A 15,664-nucleotide genomic window follows, 5' to 3' on the forward strand; every position below is an offset into this window, starting at 1 on the left:
TTTTTATCGTCTTAAATTCGTTGCTCACTACACGTGGTCATGCCGTTGATTGGGTTAATGAAATGAGATTAAAAGCGAGAAATTTTTGCAAAATGAAAAAAATGTATGCTGTTTTCATTTTTTGGGAGGGGGAGATTTGACTAAGTGCCTCAACTTGATACGATACTGGATTTTACTACAGTCCCGTCTTTACGATTTTAGAGTAAAAGGTAATGCAAACAACGTTCTGAAAAATTACACTATCAAAGCGACGTCATTTATTTGAAAATGCTAAAAATTACAAGAATTTTGGAGACAGATAAACTGCATACAATCACTTCGTCCTCTCAGTGAACAACCGGCCTTGGCGAAAATCATTTCACTGTTCGTTAAAACTCTTTTCGCTTTGCGTCCAAGAACAAAGCGAGCAAAACCTTAAAAGTCAATAATCCCATGACCCTTGATAAGGATGGGGAAATCTTCTCATTCTAGGCACGTGAAAGCTGTAAAAAAAATACAAATTTTGGTGGTCACGTTCAGTTACGTTCGTGGTCACTAACTATAAAACGGTGAAGTTAGGTCAGCATGTGTATTGTGAGTAATTTAGTCGAATATACCAAACAGAGCAAATACAGTTTAAAAAAAAAACGTGAGAAAGGTACGTTCAATCAAACTAATAATCATACTGCAATGCCTTTGTCAGCATGTGAGAAGTTGCTTTTTTAATTTTACTTTAAGCATTTTATTCACAACATTTATCCAAAACTATTGCAATCCACAACATATGCACAATGACTTGCACTCACCTTCTGGGAAAGGGATTACCCATAAAAGGATCGTGCATAAAAGGCCGACCTCGAAATCTTGGAAAACCACGCATTGGGCCCATAAATCCTCTTCCGCGGTCCCAACCACGCCCCCGAAAACCACCAGGAAACATATAACCAGGCATTGGTGGTCCTAAAACAACGTTATTTCATTTAAATCTACAAAAACAACTGGAGAATAGTAAAAACCCAAATCAGGTCAGTTTGTTTTTATTAGTGACCAACTGACCATCACAACGAAAAACAATATAATATCATGCCAAACTTAGCAGTGGTTTGGCAAAACAAGATAGAAAAGAAGCGACGAAACGTGAATTTTATAACGGACTTGATGTCGAAACAGGCAGAGATGTACGTATACGCCGCAAATTCTACGCCGCATACTTGCGCGTAGACTTTTTGTTTACGCTAACGCTTGCGGCCACATTTTTTTGGATAGTTTGCGCTTGAGGCTACGCCGTAAAGTTTTCGTGTTTTTTTTAGCGCATAGCGTCAACGCATACTTTTTAATGTCGTTTTTTCGCTACAACACGCCAATACCTTCCAGCGCTGCAGTTGAAAGAATGTTTTCAATGGGCAAAGACATATTGGAATCAAAACACAGCAAAATGTCAGATGAACACTTTCAGATGCTTGTGTTTCTTCGTGGAAATTCAAAATAAAACTTGTTTGTTTCGAGTGGTTTATAATGTGTGAATGTTTGGCACCTAGCAAACAAAATTAGTTTACGCTAGTGTATGCGTTGACGCTGACGCCGCCAACTTTTTTTACAAGTTGCGTTGACGCATACGGCGTATGGTTTTTCGAACGTTTGCGTTTACGCTGACGGCGTCAATAATTTTTGTATGCGCGTACATCACTGGAAACAGGATAACCAGTTTAACATACGGCACAGTCGGCATGCATTAGAAAATCGTTCTAACATCTTGATAGCACTGGTTACCTTCATCCATATTCTTTACTCGGGCCATCTGCACTGTAAGTTTATTTCCATTAAAAGTAGTTCCATTGAGTGCTTCTATCGCTTCCCATGCCATAGTTTCTCTTGCCATATGCACAAATGCAAAGTTCTTTACAACATCGCATTCAATTACAGAACCGTGTTGTTTGAACAGCTTGTGAATCTGTTAAATAATAATTTGAAACAAAAATGAGCACTGAGTGGAAGTGTAACCGTCAATAAAAGTATGGTATCTGAAGTTCTGAACTAACCATAACTAATGTTACAAAAAATATCCTTATTTTTTAAGAGAGGGGATATTTTCTGAGTAGGTAGTTTTCTGTCAGGATTATTTCTGTGTGGTTATTTTCCAGTTGGAATGTTTTCAGTATACAATAAATACATATTTTCCAGTTGGGATATTTTCAGTATACAATAAATACATATTTTCCAGTTGGGATATTTTCTGAACCATATGGATTTTTACTGATTACCTTTCACAACATATTTAAGTCCCCTGTACAGCAGATTTTTCAAAAAATTGTCTAAATACGTCAATACAAACAATATGGCTTTGATTGATTGAATCTTTATCCTCGGACTGGGAAAGGTTCTTTCAAAGGTTGATCCTGGCAGTTTCGCAAACTTGTAGAGGCTTTGAATCACTGACGCAGATCCAGTCACCAAGATTGACAGAGTGACATTTCCGCTAGTTAAAGTTTTGTTACCGGGGAATTATTCCATCCATAAGATGCCGCTGAATGGAGATTGGAGAGCAGTCCTTAACATGTGCTGCTCAAGTGCACACCCGACAGTCAAACCAGCGTCGCTTGATCTTGACTAGAGATGTAAAAAAACGACCTCGTTTTTTTGTTTTTTAATCGTTTTTTTTTTTTTTTTTATTCGTTTTTTTTACCTATTTTGACATTAAATGTCACAATGTGGAGCAATTAGGGTAAACTCATTGCAATAGCGTCTCTTTCAACAAACAAACAGTCTCATAACTCGTACAACTTATTTAAAATCAGACTATATGTCTGGTATATTGTTTCATTGCAATTTTGTAGATCTCAAGTCTCAACACACAAGCCATAAAGATTTCTCATCGTCTCAAATAGTAGTAACAGTGTCCTATGGTTGGCACATCTCAAGTATTGTCCGTAATTTGGTTCAGCCAGTTGTTAAATGCAGTACCACACTCGTGTACAGTTTCGAAGCCACCTTGGATTTTGGTTAATGGGCATGTTAGGACCAGGTCGTCAGTGTCCTGTTTCTTTGCTTCACAAAGGCACTTTTGACCAGCACACCACACCTTTTCCAGTACAACGTCAAGAGGTTGTTCCAGTTGATGTGCATTTGGTGCAAACTTGATGAAAACCACACAAGCGGTTCTCGAGTTATAAGTGAAATAACCTTAGCCGCTAGGTGGCTTCATAGATAAGGAGCAATAGAAAACGGCAATATCTCAAGAACCGCTCATCATATTTGGATAATTTTTAGCTCTACTCCATGTTTTCTGGGTGGGCTATCTGTTTATGAACATTAAAACAAGTTTTGGCTACTACTTTTTGAGATAAAAAGAAATTAACCTCTTGTCGTTACGCACCGATAAAACCATGATGCGTAACTTTAAAAAAATAATTTTTTTGAACTGGGTAGAGGAAAGATGGATGAAAAGTTTGGCAAAAGCAGTGTAGTGCTAAAGTCCCAACTTTTAGCCCAAATCACATTTAAATGTATTGAAAGATGGAACATTTTGATGCTTTTTTATTTTCCCTGAAGAGGTTCAATACTCCTTTGTGATGTCATAGTCATGTTTGTTTTATCTTAATCACACCATTGTGCTGTCATACACATGTTTAAAAGAAATATGGTTGCACTTAATCCATCCAATTTGAACTAGTTTGCAGGACTTTGAGACTTAATTTTCTGTTTTTGCCAAACTTTTCGTCAATCTTTCATCTACCCAATAATTTTTTTTTTTTAAGTTACGCATCATGATTTTATCGGTGCGTAGCGACAAGAGGTTAATTTCTTTTTATCTCAAAAAGTAGTAGGCCTAGTTCCCAAATAAAATAAGTTTTAGGAGCAAAATGGTTGGAACGCCTGGTTAATCTAATCAAAAAATAAAGAGCCCAAAATGTAGATACCAAACTCATGTTCAGCAAACAAACGTTTCGAAAACTATACTGTCTTCATCTTCAGTGTTATAAAACATTTATACATTTATAACACTGAAGATGAAGACAATATAGTTTTCGAAACGTTTGTTTGCTGAACATGAGTTTGGTATCTACATTTTGGGCTCTTTATTTTTTGATTAAAATAAGATTTCTTTGAGTTTTCTTTGAAAATTAAATTAAGTCATCTTTGATGTTTGTTTTGTATTTTTATCCTGCATTGCGGGAATATGGGTATAACTTTATACTTGTCAGGAAAAGTACTATGAAGCATTTATTCCCTATGTGAACACTGAGCAGTGCTGAAAAACTCCACTTTAAAGGGAAAATTTCTTCATTCAGGATTGGTAGTTACTAGCAATACAGTAGTCAACATGGGTGGTGGGCATTTGAAAGGAACATTAACCAAAACCTTTTCCGAGAAATGCACGTACTTTTGATAGCTAAAAATATCAGTGATAAGATCTCTTGCATTATGTCACAAATGATCTGAAAGAAGCATCAATGACAAAGTGTCTAAGACCTTACAAGTTAGGCCTACAACACACGAAAAGAATACTTCTGTTTCAACATTTATAAAGCATATACATACATCGTTGTTAAGCTATCAGTTAAACATGTTTAAACAAGCTATTGGCAATAGCTTGCATTAGTAAATTACCACAAACAAGGTAATGTGTGTTCTGAATAACTGCCATCTTGTTTTTGCCAAAATTTTGTCAACCCATTGTGTGTGTCCAAGAATAACCAGTCCCGGTATACTACAGTAACATCGTAGGCTAACTTCCATAAAAGGAAAAAGAAATTAACTCATCTACATTATGTCATGTATCAAATTGCATTAATTCAATGTTTGTCAGGTCTACTGCCACAAACATGCCTGAGAATGAAGAAGAAAGCGAAACAACGTAGGACTATGCAAAAAAACATATGCTGCTGCCAAGCACAAACACTCTTGTGCAATTTTCAGCACAACCATAAAATCATTTTTACTAGTTTAATGTTTTTCAAGAGCACTATAATGAAACTAAGCTGCAAATTGTAAAAAAATTGCAACTTTTTCAGGAAAACATGAAAAAAAACAAAAAAACCCAAAAAAACGCGTGTTTTTTTTTGGCCTAAGTTTTTTTTGAAAAAAAACACGTTTTTTTAAAAAAAAAAACAGTTCGTTTTTTTTTTGCATTTACATCTCTAATCTTGACGCTTGAACTTCATTCCAGAAGTCAAGCGCTAACCGACTGAGCTATCGGGGCACGACAGCCATGATGATATACCTACTGTCATGCATTTTCAAAGTAAAAAAAGCCAAAACTAAGAACATTAAAATTCCCACACTTAAAGACTTCCAAGACTGATGTGGAAAATTTTACCTTATACATAGTATACTGTACTACTTTTTGGAATTAGAACTGAAAAACTTGAGTGAGCAAATGTAGACTATACTTTATGAGCTTCAACTAGAGTTTTGAAACCCTGCTATGATAACATATCCTTAGCAACAAACAGTTCATGAACAAAAGACTGACTGATCAAAAAAGTGTCATTTCTTCGTCCATTTAAATTTTTTTTTTATTATATATAATATATTATACTGTTAAAGAACTCACATACTTTTAAGGTTTCTTTCATTACTTATCCATACCTCGGCAGATTTAGTGTCCACTGGCAAATTTCCAACAAAAATCTTACAGGCCTTGACAACTTTTGTTGTAGATAATTCTACATTGATTTCTCCTCCTTCCAGGTTGTGTTTGTCCAAACCTCTAAAACATATTAACCACATCCATTGTTGATCCACCAATACAATAATCATACTGTGTGTCATGTAACACAGAAAAACAAATGTTTGCCATCATACAGTAGCCTAGCCTACTGCTTCATTGCAGATGTTTTGTTCTCAGCACTTTGCAAGGAACAAGTTTTATAGTTGCACAGAAAAGTTCAAATCAACATACAAACTGATTAAAATCTATGTATATATATATATGTATACTTTTAAAGTATACGGTAATTGGCTTCTAGTCAAATGCAAGCAGTGAACAAAAAAATTACTTTCTGTAACACAAAAATCTTTCTTCCAAAAATTGTTTGCAAACTTAGTGGAGTAACATGAAATTAGCAACCGCTCAGATACAAAATATTTGAAGTTTCAATATGAAAAAAAATACAGGTAGCATACTCATTACTCACGCAATTGCAGCTTTAGCTTGATCCATATCTTCCATATGAACAAACCCATAATTCTTTAAAACAGTACAATCAGTTACTTCCCCATATGCTTTAAAAAGTTCTTCCAAATCAGACTTTTTGACACCTTCATTAAGACGACCAACAAATATTTTTACCATTTTAACTGTCTAAAGTACATAAAACAGATGATAGTGAACATGTATTTTTCACCCATTATAAAATACAATACAGTGTAAATCACATATGGAGTAGTTGGGGTGCAACCTAGTTCGTACCCTGAACAGTTCGTACCCTCAGTTCGTACCCTGAAAAGGTCGAGGGAAAAAATTAAAAAAAGCCGAAGTCGCTGATCGCAGTTTAATAGCACAAAGCCGAACTCGCTGATCGGAGTTTCCGCAAACAAACTCGAGGGTTAGGGTTAGCGGAAACTGCGGAAAAATATTTGCAGAAATTGCGATCAGCGAGGGTTAGAAGAGCATAGATTACTCTATGGTTAGGGTAAAGGTTAGCGGAAACTGCGGAAAAATGTTTGCAGAAACTGCGATCAGAGAGAGTTAGGGTTAGAACATAGATTACTCTATGGTTAGGGTAAAGGTTAGCGGAAACTGCGGAAAAATGTTTGCGGAAACTGCGATCAGCGAGGGTTAGAGGGCATAGATTACTAGATTACTTGTTGGAGTTAGGGTAAGCGGAAACTGCAAAAAAATGTTTGCGGAAACTGCGATCAGCAAGGGTTAGAGCATAGATTACTCTATGGTTAGGGTAAAGGTTAGTGGAAACTGCGCAAAAATGTTTGCGGAAACTGCGATCAGAGAGGGTTAGGGTTAGATCATAGATTACTCTATGGTTAGGGTAAAGGTTAGCGGAAACTGCGGAAAAATGTTTGCGGAAACTGCGATCAGCGAGGGCATAAATTACTAGATTACTTGTTCGAGTTAGGGTAAGCGGAAACTGCGAAAAAATGTTTGCGGAAACTGCGATCAGCGAGGGTTAGAGCAGGGGTGTGCAACGTGCGGCCTGCGGGCCAAATGTGGCCCGCGAAGATGTGCCAATTTTGAATTGTGTGCGGCCCGCGAAACGTGTTTATAATTTAGTTTTGTCTGGTGCATGTGAACAATTCATTGTGGAGGGGATTATTGTAATTTCGCACCTTCTGTTAACCATTTTAGAAATTTCCAACCGGTCACCGCTAATCCATTGTGTTTAATTATTTGGAACGTCAGCAAATCAGAGGCGGAGCCCTGCTCCCGTCTCTGGCTTTATCGCCTTTTTGTATGATTTCTTAAGACCTTTTGTAGAGCCGGCTTGCGTCAAATTTAGCAGTTGCCTAATGTAGGCCTAGCCTACAAGCAGTTGGATTAGAACAACTTCAGCCTAGCGGCCCATTCCTTACTAAATTTGTTGAACCAGTTGAAATAGCAAACTTGTTAAAATTAGAAGTAAAGAAGTAAAAAACTGAAAAAGGGCAAAAAAAAAACAATTGAATGAACTCAATACAAGACTGCAGCAAAAAAACAGCATGCGAATGAAATGTATGGTCACATAAAAGACTTTATGAACAAATTACGACTTTGGAAAGCCACATAGCCTACAAACAGAAAATCGTTTCCACTTTCCAACTTTGAGAGACTATGGAATGCATCCTGAGAAGAAAACTGAATTTGCAGACCAACTTGAAAAATTGTTGTATGAATTTTTGGCTCGTTTCAAGGACTTTAAATTTCATGAACATTTGTTTGGTATATTCTCTTCGCCATTCAACACAGACATTGACAAAGCACCAGGTGATATCCAACTTGAATTGATTGATCTTCAAGAGAAAACAGATTTGAAAGCATTATTTTAGATTTAGAAATGAATCTTGGCGATTTTTACCGAAAACATCTCAACCAAGATGACTTTCCACATTTGAAAAAATTCATGGCTTCAAAAATGGCTCTTTTTGGCTCAACGTATAATTTTTTTCTAAAATAGCATCATATAATCTCCCTATCGATCGGTTCTGACAGACAAACACTTGGAAAATGGACTTCGAATTGCGAGCCCTTCCATCAAAGTAAATTTGGAAAAAGCCGTGGGGAAAAGAAGCCAGCTGCAAACTTCTCACTGAACTCTTTTAAAGACTGTGTGACAATAGAATTGAATAGGTCCTACCAGTTTTCTTCAGAAATTTATACGTCTTAACTTATTATTTCTGCAAGGAGATCCCCTAATAATACCATGTGAAAAACAAAAAACTACATTTTTGTGCCTGCAACTACTAGAAATCATATGTTAAATAAACATGCGGCCCGCGGTTTCACCCAGTTATTTATATCTGGCCCTCCTGTAGAAAAGGTTGCACACCCCTGGGTTAGAGCATAGATTACCGGTACTCTATGGTTAGAGTTACGAGTAAAGGCGGCAACTGCGGAAAAATTTAAATTTTAAAATGTTTGCGGAAACTGCGATTAGCGACTTCCGCTTTTTTTTAATTTTTTCTATGGTTAGAGTTAGGGTAAAGGCGGAAACTGCGGAAAAATAAAAATTTTAAAATGTTTGCGGAAACTGCGATCAGCGACTTCCGCTTTTTTTAAATTTTTTCTCTTGATTTTTTCAGGGTACGAACTGTTCATGGTACGAACTAGGTTGCATCCCAGTAGTTGTAGTTTTTTTTGTGGTGTGCACTTGAGCAACACATTCTATAGACTGCTCTCTATTTAGCCGCTCCTGGAGGATGGAATAACTCACTGACAAAAACACACTTCAATACCAAGTGATAACCTCACTTTGACAATCTCGGTGACCATTCTGCATCAATGCTTCATTCAAAGCCTTTACAAGTATGTATACAAAACGGCAGCCGTGGCCGAGTGGTTAGCGCGTTGGGCTCGCAGTCGAGAGCCTGCATGTTCGACTCCAGCCACCCGCACTTGCTGATGTTTCTCTGGGCAAGAAACTTAACGATAATTGCCTCTACCTAGTGATCGATTTCGAGTAATGGGTAGTACCAAATTTAAGTCATAAGTAAAGTAGACAACCGGAAACAGACATTGCCGTCGGCTGCAGCGTGGGTCAGGTGTATGTCGGAAGGCGTACACCGATGCATAGCGCTCAAGTCCGCTTTCCCGCAATGCAGGATAAAGATAAACAAACAAACTGCTAGAATTAAGCTTTCTCAATCCGAGGAGGAAGATTCAATCAATCAAATTCAGTTTATCATGTCCTCAAGGACTCATTTGCTCTTGGCTACAGTAATAATGTATATCATGTCTAATGTTTAGCTTTGATCTTGACTATTTGAAATGATGTAGGTTTTCAACGAGTTTCAGCAGATACATCATACATGACTCATATGAAGTTCATAAACTCATATATGCTTTATCAAACAATAGACAGTGCACAGTTGGTGTAGTATACAGGCATCCCAAAAATAAGTTAATTGAGTTTCAAACCAAATTCTGTGAGTGCATTGATTCGTTAAATAATTTCAAAAAACAATATTACATTTGTGGTGATTTTAATATTGATATGTTAGCAAAGACAAAAAATTCTGCTGTAAAAAATTACTGTGATGCGTTTCTCTCTTTAGGCTGCAATCAATTAGTACAATCCCCAACCCGTGTAACTTCCACAAGTTCAACTTTAATCGATCATGTATACAGCAACGACCAATCAAATAAAATTCAATGCCATGTTCTTATTCACGATGTTTCTGACCACTTTCCTATTGTAGTTGTGATAAACTCTGTAAAACCAAAACAAGAAAAATATACACAAAAAATAAGGAACATGAAAAACTTTGTTGCTGATGAATTCGTTTGTGATCTGGAAAATAGCTTGACCAACCAATACACAGAAAGGAATGATTCAGTTCATAGCAAATTTAATCATTTCATCGACACTTTTAATGACACTTTAAACAAGCATGCACCTTTACGATTGTTGTCTCGAAGAGAAAGAAAACTCAAGACCAAACCATGGCTAACAAAAGGAATTTTGAACTCCATCAAAACTAAAAACAGACTATATCACTTAAAAATAAAAGACCCAACAAACACTTCTGCACAAGCAACATACAAAAAGTACAGAAATGTACTTACTCATACCAAAGAGCAAGCAAAACAAATGCATTACAGTTTTCTTATTACGCAAAGCAAGCACAACACTGGAAAAATATGGAAAACCATAAATGACATCATCAAGTACAAACATAAGCACACAGCTCACATACCAGAAGAAATAATTAGCACTGACAATGAAAAAATATCTGACCCTGCACAAATAAGTAACTGTTTTAATGATTATTTCATAGAAATTGGTCCTTCTATGGCATCTAAAATCCCTCTACCGTCTCCTGGCTCATTATTGAAATTGCAAAGTGTCCCATTCTCCTTTTTCCTAAAACCTGTCAATCAAGAAGAAGTATTAAAACATCTTAATAATCTTTCTGTCTCTAAAAGTACAGGACATGATGGAATACCTATGAGATTTGTCAAACTATCCTCACCAATAATCGCCCCTTTCCTCACCAACTTATTCAATGAGTGTATCGATAAAGGTGTATATCCTGATGTACTAAAGGTCGCTCAAGTTACCCCAATCTTCAAAAGTGGCTCCAGGAAAAATTGTTCCAACTATAGGCCCATATCACTATTGTCCCCCTTCACCAAAATATTCGAAAAATGCCTGTATGAACAAATGTACAATTATCTAACAAAAAAAGACCTGATCACACCACATCAGTATGGATTTAGACCACAATATTCCACTTCGTTAGCTGTGTCAAACGTTTGTGATAACATCTTAACTAACCTAGATAATAAAGATACAACTTGCTCTGTATTTCTTGATTTAGCTAAAGCCTTCGACACAGTTGATCACACTATTCTCATACAGAAACTGCAAACATACGGTTTTCGGGGCCTTCCATTACAATTGTTAAAAAGCTATATCAGCAATCGTCTACAGCACACGGTCGTCAATAGAATCTCTTCAAACTCAAGACAGGTTACCTGCGGTGTGCCCCAAGGATCGACATTGGGACCCCTTCTTTTCTTACTCTATATAAATGACTTACCAAATTCAACAAACATGAATGTTAAACTATTTGCTGACGACACCAATCTTACGATGAGCGACAAATGTGAAATAAATTTGCAGAACAATGTGAATGCCGAAATGCAAAAAGTTTACAACTGGTTGAAGCTTAATAGATTATCATTAAATTTCTCAAAAACTGAATACATGCTAATAACAAATAAAAAACACATAAAAAATTTTAACATTAACATTGGTAACACAAGCATTCAACAAAAAGATCAAATAAAATACCTTGGCGTTTACATAGATAACAAATTAACATGGAAATATCACATAGATAAAATTTGCGGAAAAGTAGCAAAAGGTTCATGGGCGTTGCTTAAACTCAGAAATTATGTCAACACAGACACTTTAAAAGATGTGTATCACGCTTTGATTTACTGTCATTTGCAATATTGTATTTCAAGCTGGGGAAAGGCCTGTGACAGTGCACTGGATCCATTAATAAAATTACAAAAAAAGGTTATAAGAATAATTACGAAACAAAATTACTATGCTCACACTAATTTTTTATTTTTCAAAATGAACATCTTGAAACTAAAAGACATACATAACATTGAAATAAAAAAACATATGTACAAAGTTCATATGAATGAGTATCCGTCTACGTATTGTGATTTATTTACAAATGCTTCATCTATTCATCAGCATAACACAAGATATCAAACAGGCAACAATTATTTTATAAACAGATCAAACACAGAATTTGGCAAGAAGTCCATGCAGGTATTGGGACCAATGCTCTGGTCAGAGGTTCCAAGTAGGCTAAAAAACTTATCATTTCATTGTTTCAAAAAAGAGATCAAAACGTTAATTTTACAAAGCTACAGTGCATCGTAAGTGATATGTTATGGAAACCAACTTGTCAGTTGCTTCGGAAACTTTATTATTCTCTGCTTGCTTCATGGAATTTTGTGTTTTGGCCTACGTTATCATCAATATGTTTTTTTTTTGTGCGTATGCTGTTGTTGAAGCGCGGGAACGTTTCAATTATTATTTTTCTCTTGTAAGCTTATTTTAAATGGCAAAATCGTAATTTCCGTAGGGTGGCAATTGACTAGTAGACCGTATGGTCGTCTCGTTGTCTCCCTGTCGGTATGGGAACTTGTGTAACTTTTGTACTGTGTATATTGCATATTTCAAACATGTACCTATGTTCCTGTTACTGACAAATAAAACATTGATTGATTGATTGATTGAAGTTATGAACTCAAGCCAGTTTCCAAAAATGTAGTGCTGCACTGCAAGGACCACCGTCATTCTGGCAGAATAGTTTTTCCGCTTTCCGCCTAAAAAAGTCATCCGTGAATAAGTGCGAGGCATAAAGTGCGACCTGACATACCTTCGAAAAACCTTAAATAAAACAATAACTCGCAACACGTGCCACTTAAATTTTACATGCATCGGATTCAGTATTAAATTACCTTTGCAGGGATGTGCACCAATAGGTGGGCATTTGGAAGGAACTATCAGCAGAACGCTCCAAAGATGAAGGATATATTTACGATAAACATTAAAATAATATGATTTTTGCATAATAGACACCTCTTCAAACATCTTCGAATAGAACTATAATCCGCAACACGTGCCACTTAAATTTTGCATGCATCGGATTCAGTATTAAATTACCTTTCCAGGGATGTGCACCAATAGGTGGGCATTTGGAAGGAACTCCCAGCAGAACGCTCCAAAGATGGAGGATATATTTACGATAAACATTAAAATGATATGATTTTTGCATAATAGACACCACTTCAAACATCTTGAAATAAAACTTTAATCCGCAACACGTGCCACTTAAATTTTGCATGCATCGGATTTAGTAATAAATTACCTTTCCAGGGATGTGCACCAATAGGTGGGCATTTGGAAGGAACTCCCAGCAGAACGCTTCAAAGATGGAGGATATATTTACGATAAACATTAAAATAATATGATTTTTGCATAATTGACACCTCTTCAAACATCTTGAAATAAAACTTTAATCCGCAACACGTGCCACTTAAATTTTGCATTCATCGGATTTAGTATTAAATTACCTTTCCAGGGATGTACATCAATAGGTGGGCATTTGGAAGGAACTCCCAGCAGAACGCTCCAAAGATGGAGGATATATTTACGATAAACATTAAAATAATACGATTTTTGCATAATAGACACCACTTCAAACATCTTCGAATAGAACTATAATCCGCAACACGTGCCACTTAAATTTTGCATGCATCGGATTCAGTATTAAATTACCTTTCCAGGGATGTGCACCAATAGGTGGGCATTTGGAAGGAACTCCCAGCAGAACGCTTCAAAGATGGAGGATATATTTACGATAAACATTAAAATAATATGATTTTTGCATAATTGACACCTCTTCAAACATCTTGAAATAAAACTTTAATCCGCAACACGTGCCACTTAAATTTTGCATGCATCGGATTCAGTATTAAACTACCTTTCCAGGGATGTACATCAATAGGTGGGCATTTGGAAGGAACTCCCAGCAGAACGCTTCAAAGATGGAGGATAAATTTACAATAAACATTAAAATAATACGATTTTTGCATAATAGACACCACTTCAAACATCTTCGAATAGAACTATAATCCGCAACATGTGCCACTTAAATTTTGCATTCATCGGAATCAGTATTAAATTATCTTTCCAGGGATGTGCACCAATAGGTGGGCATTTGGAAGGAACTCCCAGCAGAACGCTTCAAAGATGGAGGATATATTTACGATAAACATTAAAATAATATGATTTTTGCATAATTGACACCTCTTCAAACATCTTGAAATAAAACTTTAATCCGCAACACGTGCCACTTAAATTTTGCATTCATCGGATTTAGTATTAAATTACCTTTCCAGGGATGTACATCAATAGGTGGGCATTTGGAAAGAACTCCCAGCAGAACGCTCCAAAGATGGAGGATATATTTACGATAAACATTAAAATAATACGATTTTTGCATAATAGACACCACTTCAAACATCTTCGAATAGAACTATAATCCGCAACACGTGCCACTTAAATTTTGCATGCATCAGATTCAGTATTAAATTACCTTTCCAGGGATGTGCACCAATAGGTGGGCATTTGGAAGGAACTCCCAGCAGAACGCTTCAAAGATGGAGGATATATTTACGATAAACATTAAAATAATGCGATTTTTGCATAATTGACACCTCTTCAAACATCTTGAAATAAAACTTTAATCCGCAACACGTGCCACTTAAATTTTGCATGCATCGGATTCAGTATTAAACTACCTTTCCAGGGATGTGCATCAATAGGTGGGCATTTGGAAGGAACTCCCAGCAGAACGCTCCAAAGATGAAGGATAAATTTACAATAAACATTAAAATAATACGATTTTTGCATAATAGACACCACTTCAAACATCTTCGAATAGAACTATAATCCGCAACACGTGCCACTTAAATTTTGCATGCATCGGAATCAGTATTAAATTACCTTTCCAGGGATGTGCACCAATAGGTGGGCATTTAGAAGGAACTCCCAGCAGAACGCTTCAAAGATGGAGGATATATTTACGATAAACATTAAAATAATGCGATTTTTGCATAATAGACACCACTTCAAACATCTTAAAATAAAACTTTAATCCGCAACACGTGCCACTTAAATTTTGCATGCATCGGATTTAGTAATAAATTACCTTTCCAGGGATGTGCATCAATAGGTGGGCATTTGGAAGGAACTCCCAGCAGAACGCTTCAAAGATGGAGGATATATTTACGATAAACATTAAAATAATATGATTTTTGCATAATTGACACCTCTTCAAACATCTTGAAATAAAACTTTAATCCGCAACACGTGCCACTTAAATTTTGCATTCATCGGATTTAGTATTAAATTACCTTTCCAGGGATGTACATCAATAGGTGAGCATTTGGAAGGAACTCCCAGCAGAACGCTCCAAAGATGGAGGATATATTTACGATAAACATTAAAATAATACGATTTTTGCATAATAGACACCACTTCAAACATCTTCGAATAGAACTATAATCCGCAACACGTGCCACTTAAATTTTGCATGCATCGGATTCAGTATTAAATTACCTTTCCAGGGATGTGCACCAATAGGTGGGCATTTGGAAGGAACTCCCAGCAGAACGCTTCAAAGATGGAGGATATATTTACGATAAACATTAAAATTATATGATTTTTGCATAATTGACACCTCTTCAAACATCTTGAAATAAAACTTTAATCCGCAACACGTGCCACTTAAATTTTGCATTCATCGGATTTAGTATTAAATTACCTTTCCAGGGATGTACATCAATAGGTGGGCATTTGGAAGGAACTCCCAGCAGAACGCTCCAAAGATGGAGGATATATTTACGATAAACATTAAAATAATACGATTTTTGCATAATAGACACCACTTCAAACATCTTCGAATAGAACTATAATCCGCAACACGTGCCACTTAA

General features: G+C 36.2%; 1 protein-coding gene across 1 annotated transcript; it reads right to left on the reverse strand.

Annotated features, from left to right (window-relative positions):
• Positions 1–234: 234 nt before the first annotated feature.
• LOC145784805 (RNA-binding protein 4B-like) lies at positions 235–6,279 on the reverse strand. Its single transcript, XM_082596649.1, has 5 exons — positions 6,117–6,279; positions 5,569–5,689; positions 1,750–1,930; positions 786–939; positions 235–482 (listed from the first exon to the last, which is right to left on the reverse strand). Exons 1-5 carry the CDS (start codon positions 6,272–6,274, stop codon positions 422–424), a joined length of 675 nt encoding a protein of 224 aa, XP_082452775.1. The 5' UTR covers positions 6,275–6,279; the 3' UTR covers positions 235–421.
• Positions 6,280–15,664: the final 9,385 nt, after the last annotated feature.

The sequence above is a fragment of the Aplidium turbinatum genome, chromosome 15 (genome assembly GCF_918807975.1).
Source record: "Aplidium turbinatum chromosome 15, kaAplTurb1.1, whole genome shotgun sequence".
Classification (NCBI taxonomy): domain Eukaryota; kingdom Metazoa; phylum Chordata; class Ascidiacea; order Aplousobranchia; family Polyclinidae; genus Aplidium; species Aplidium turbinatum.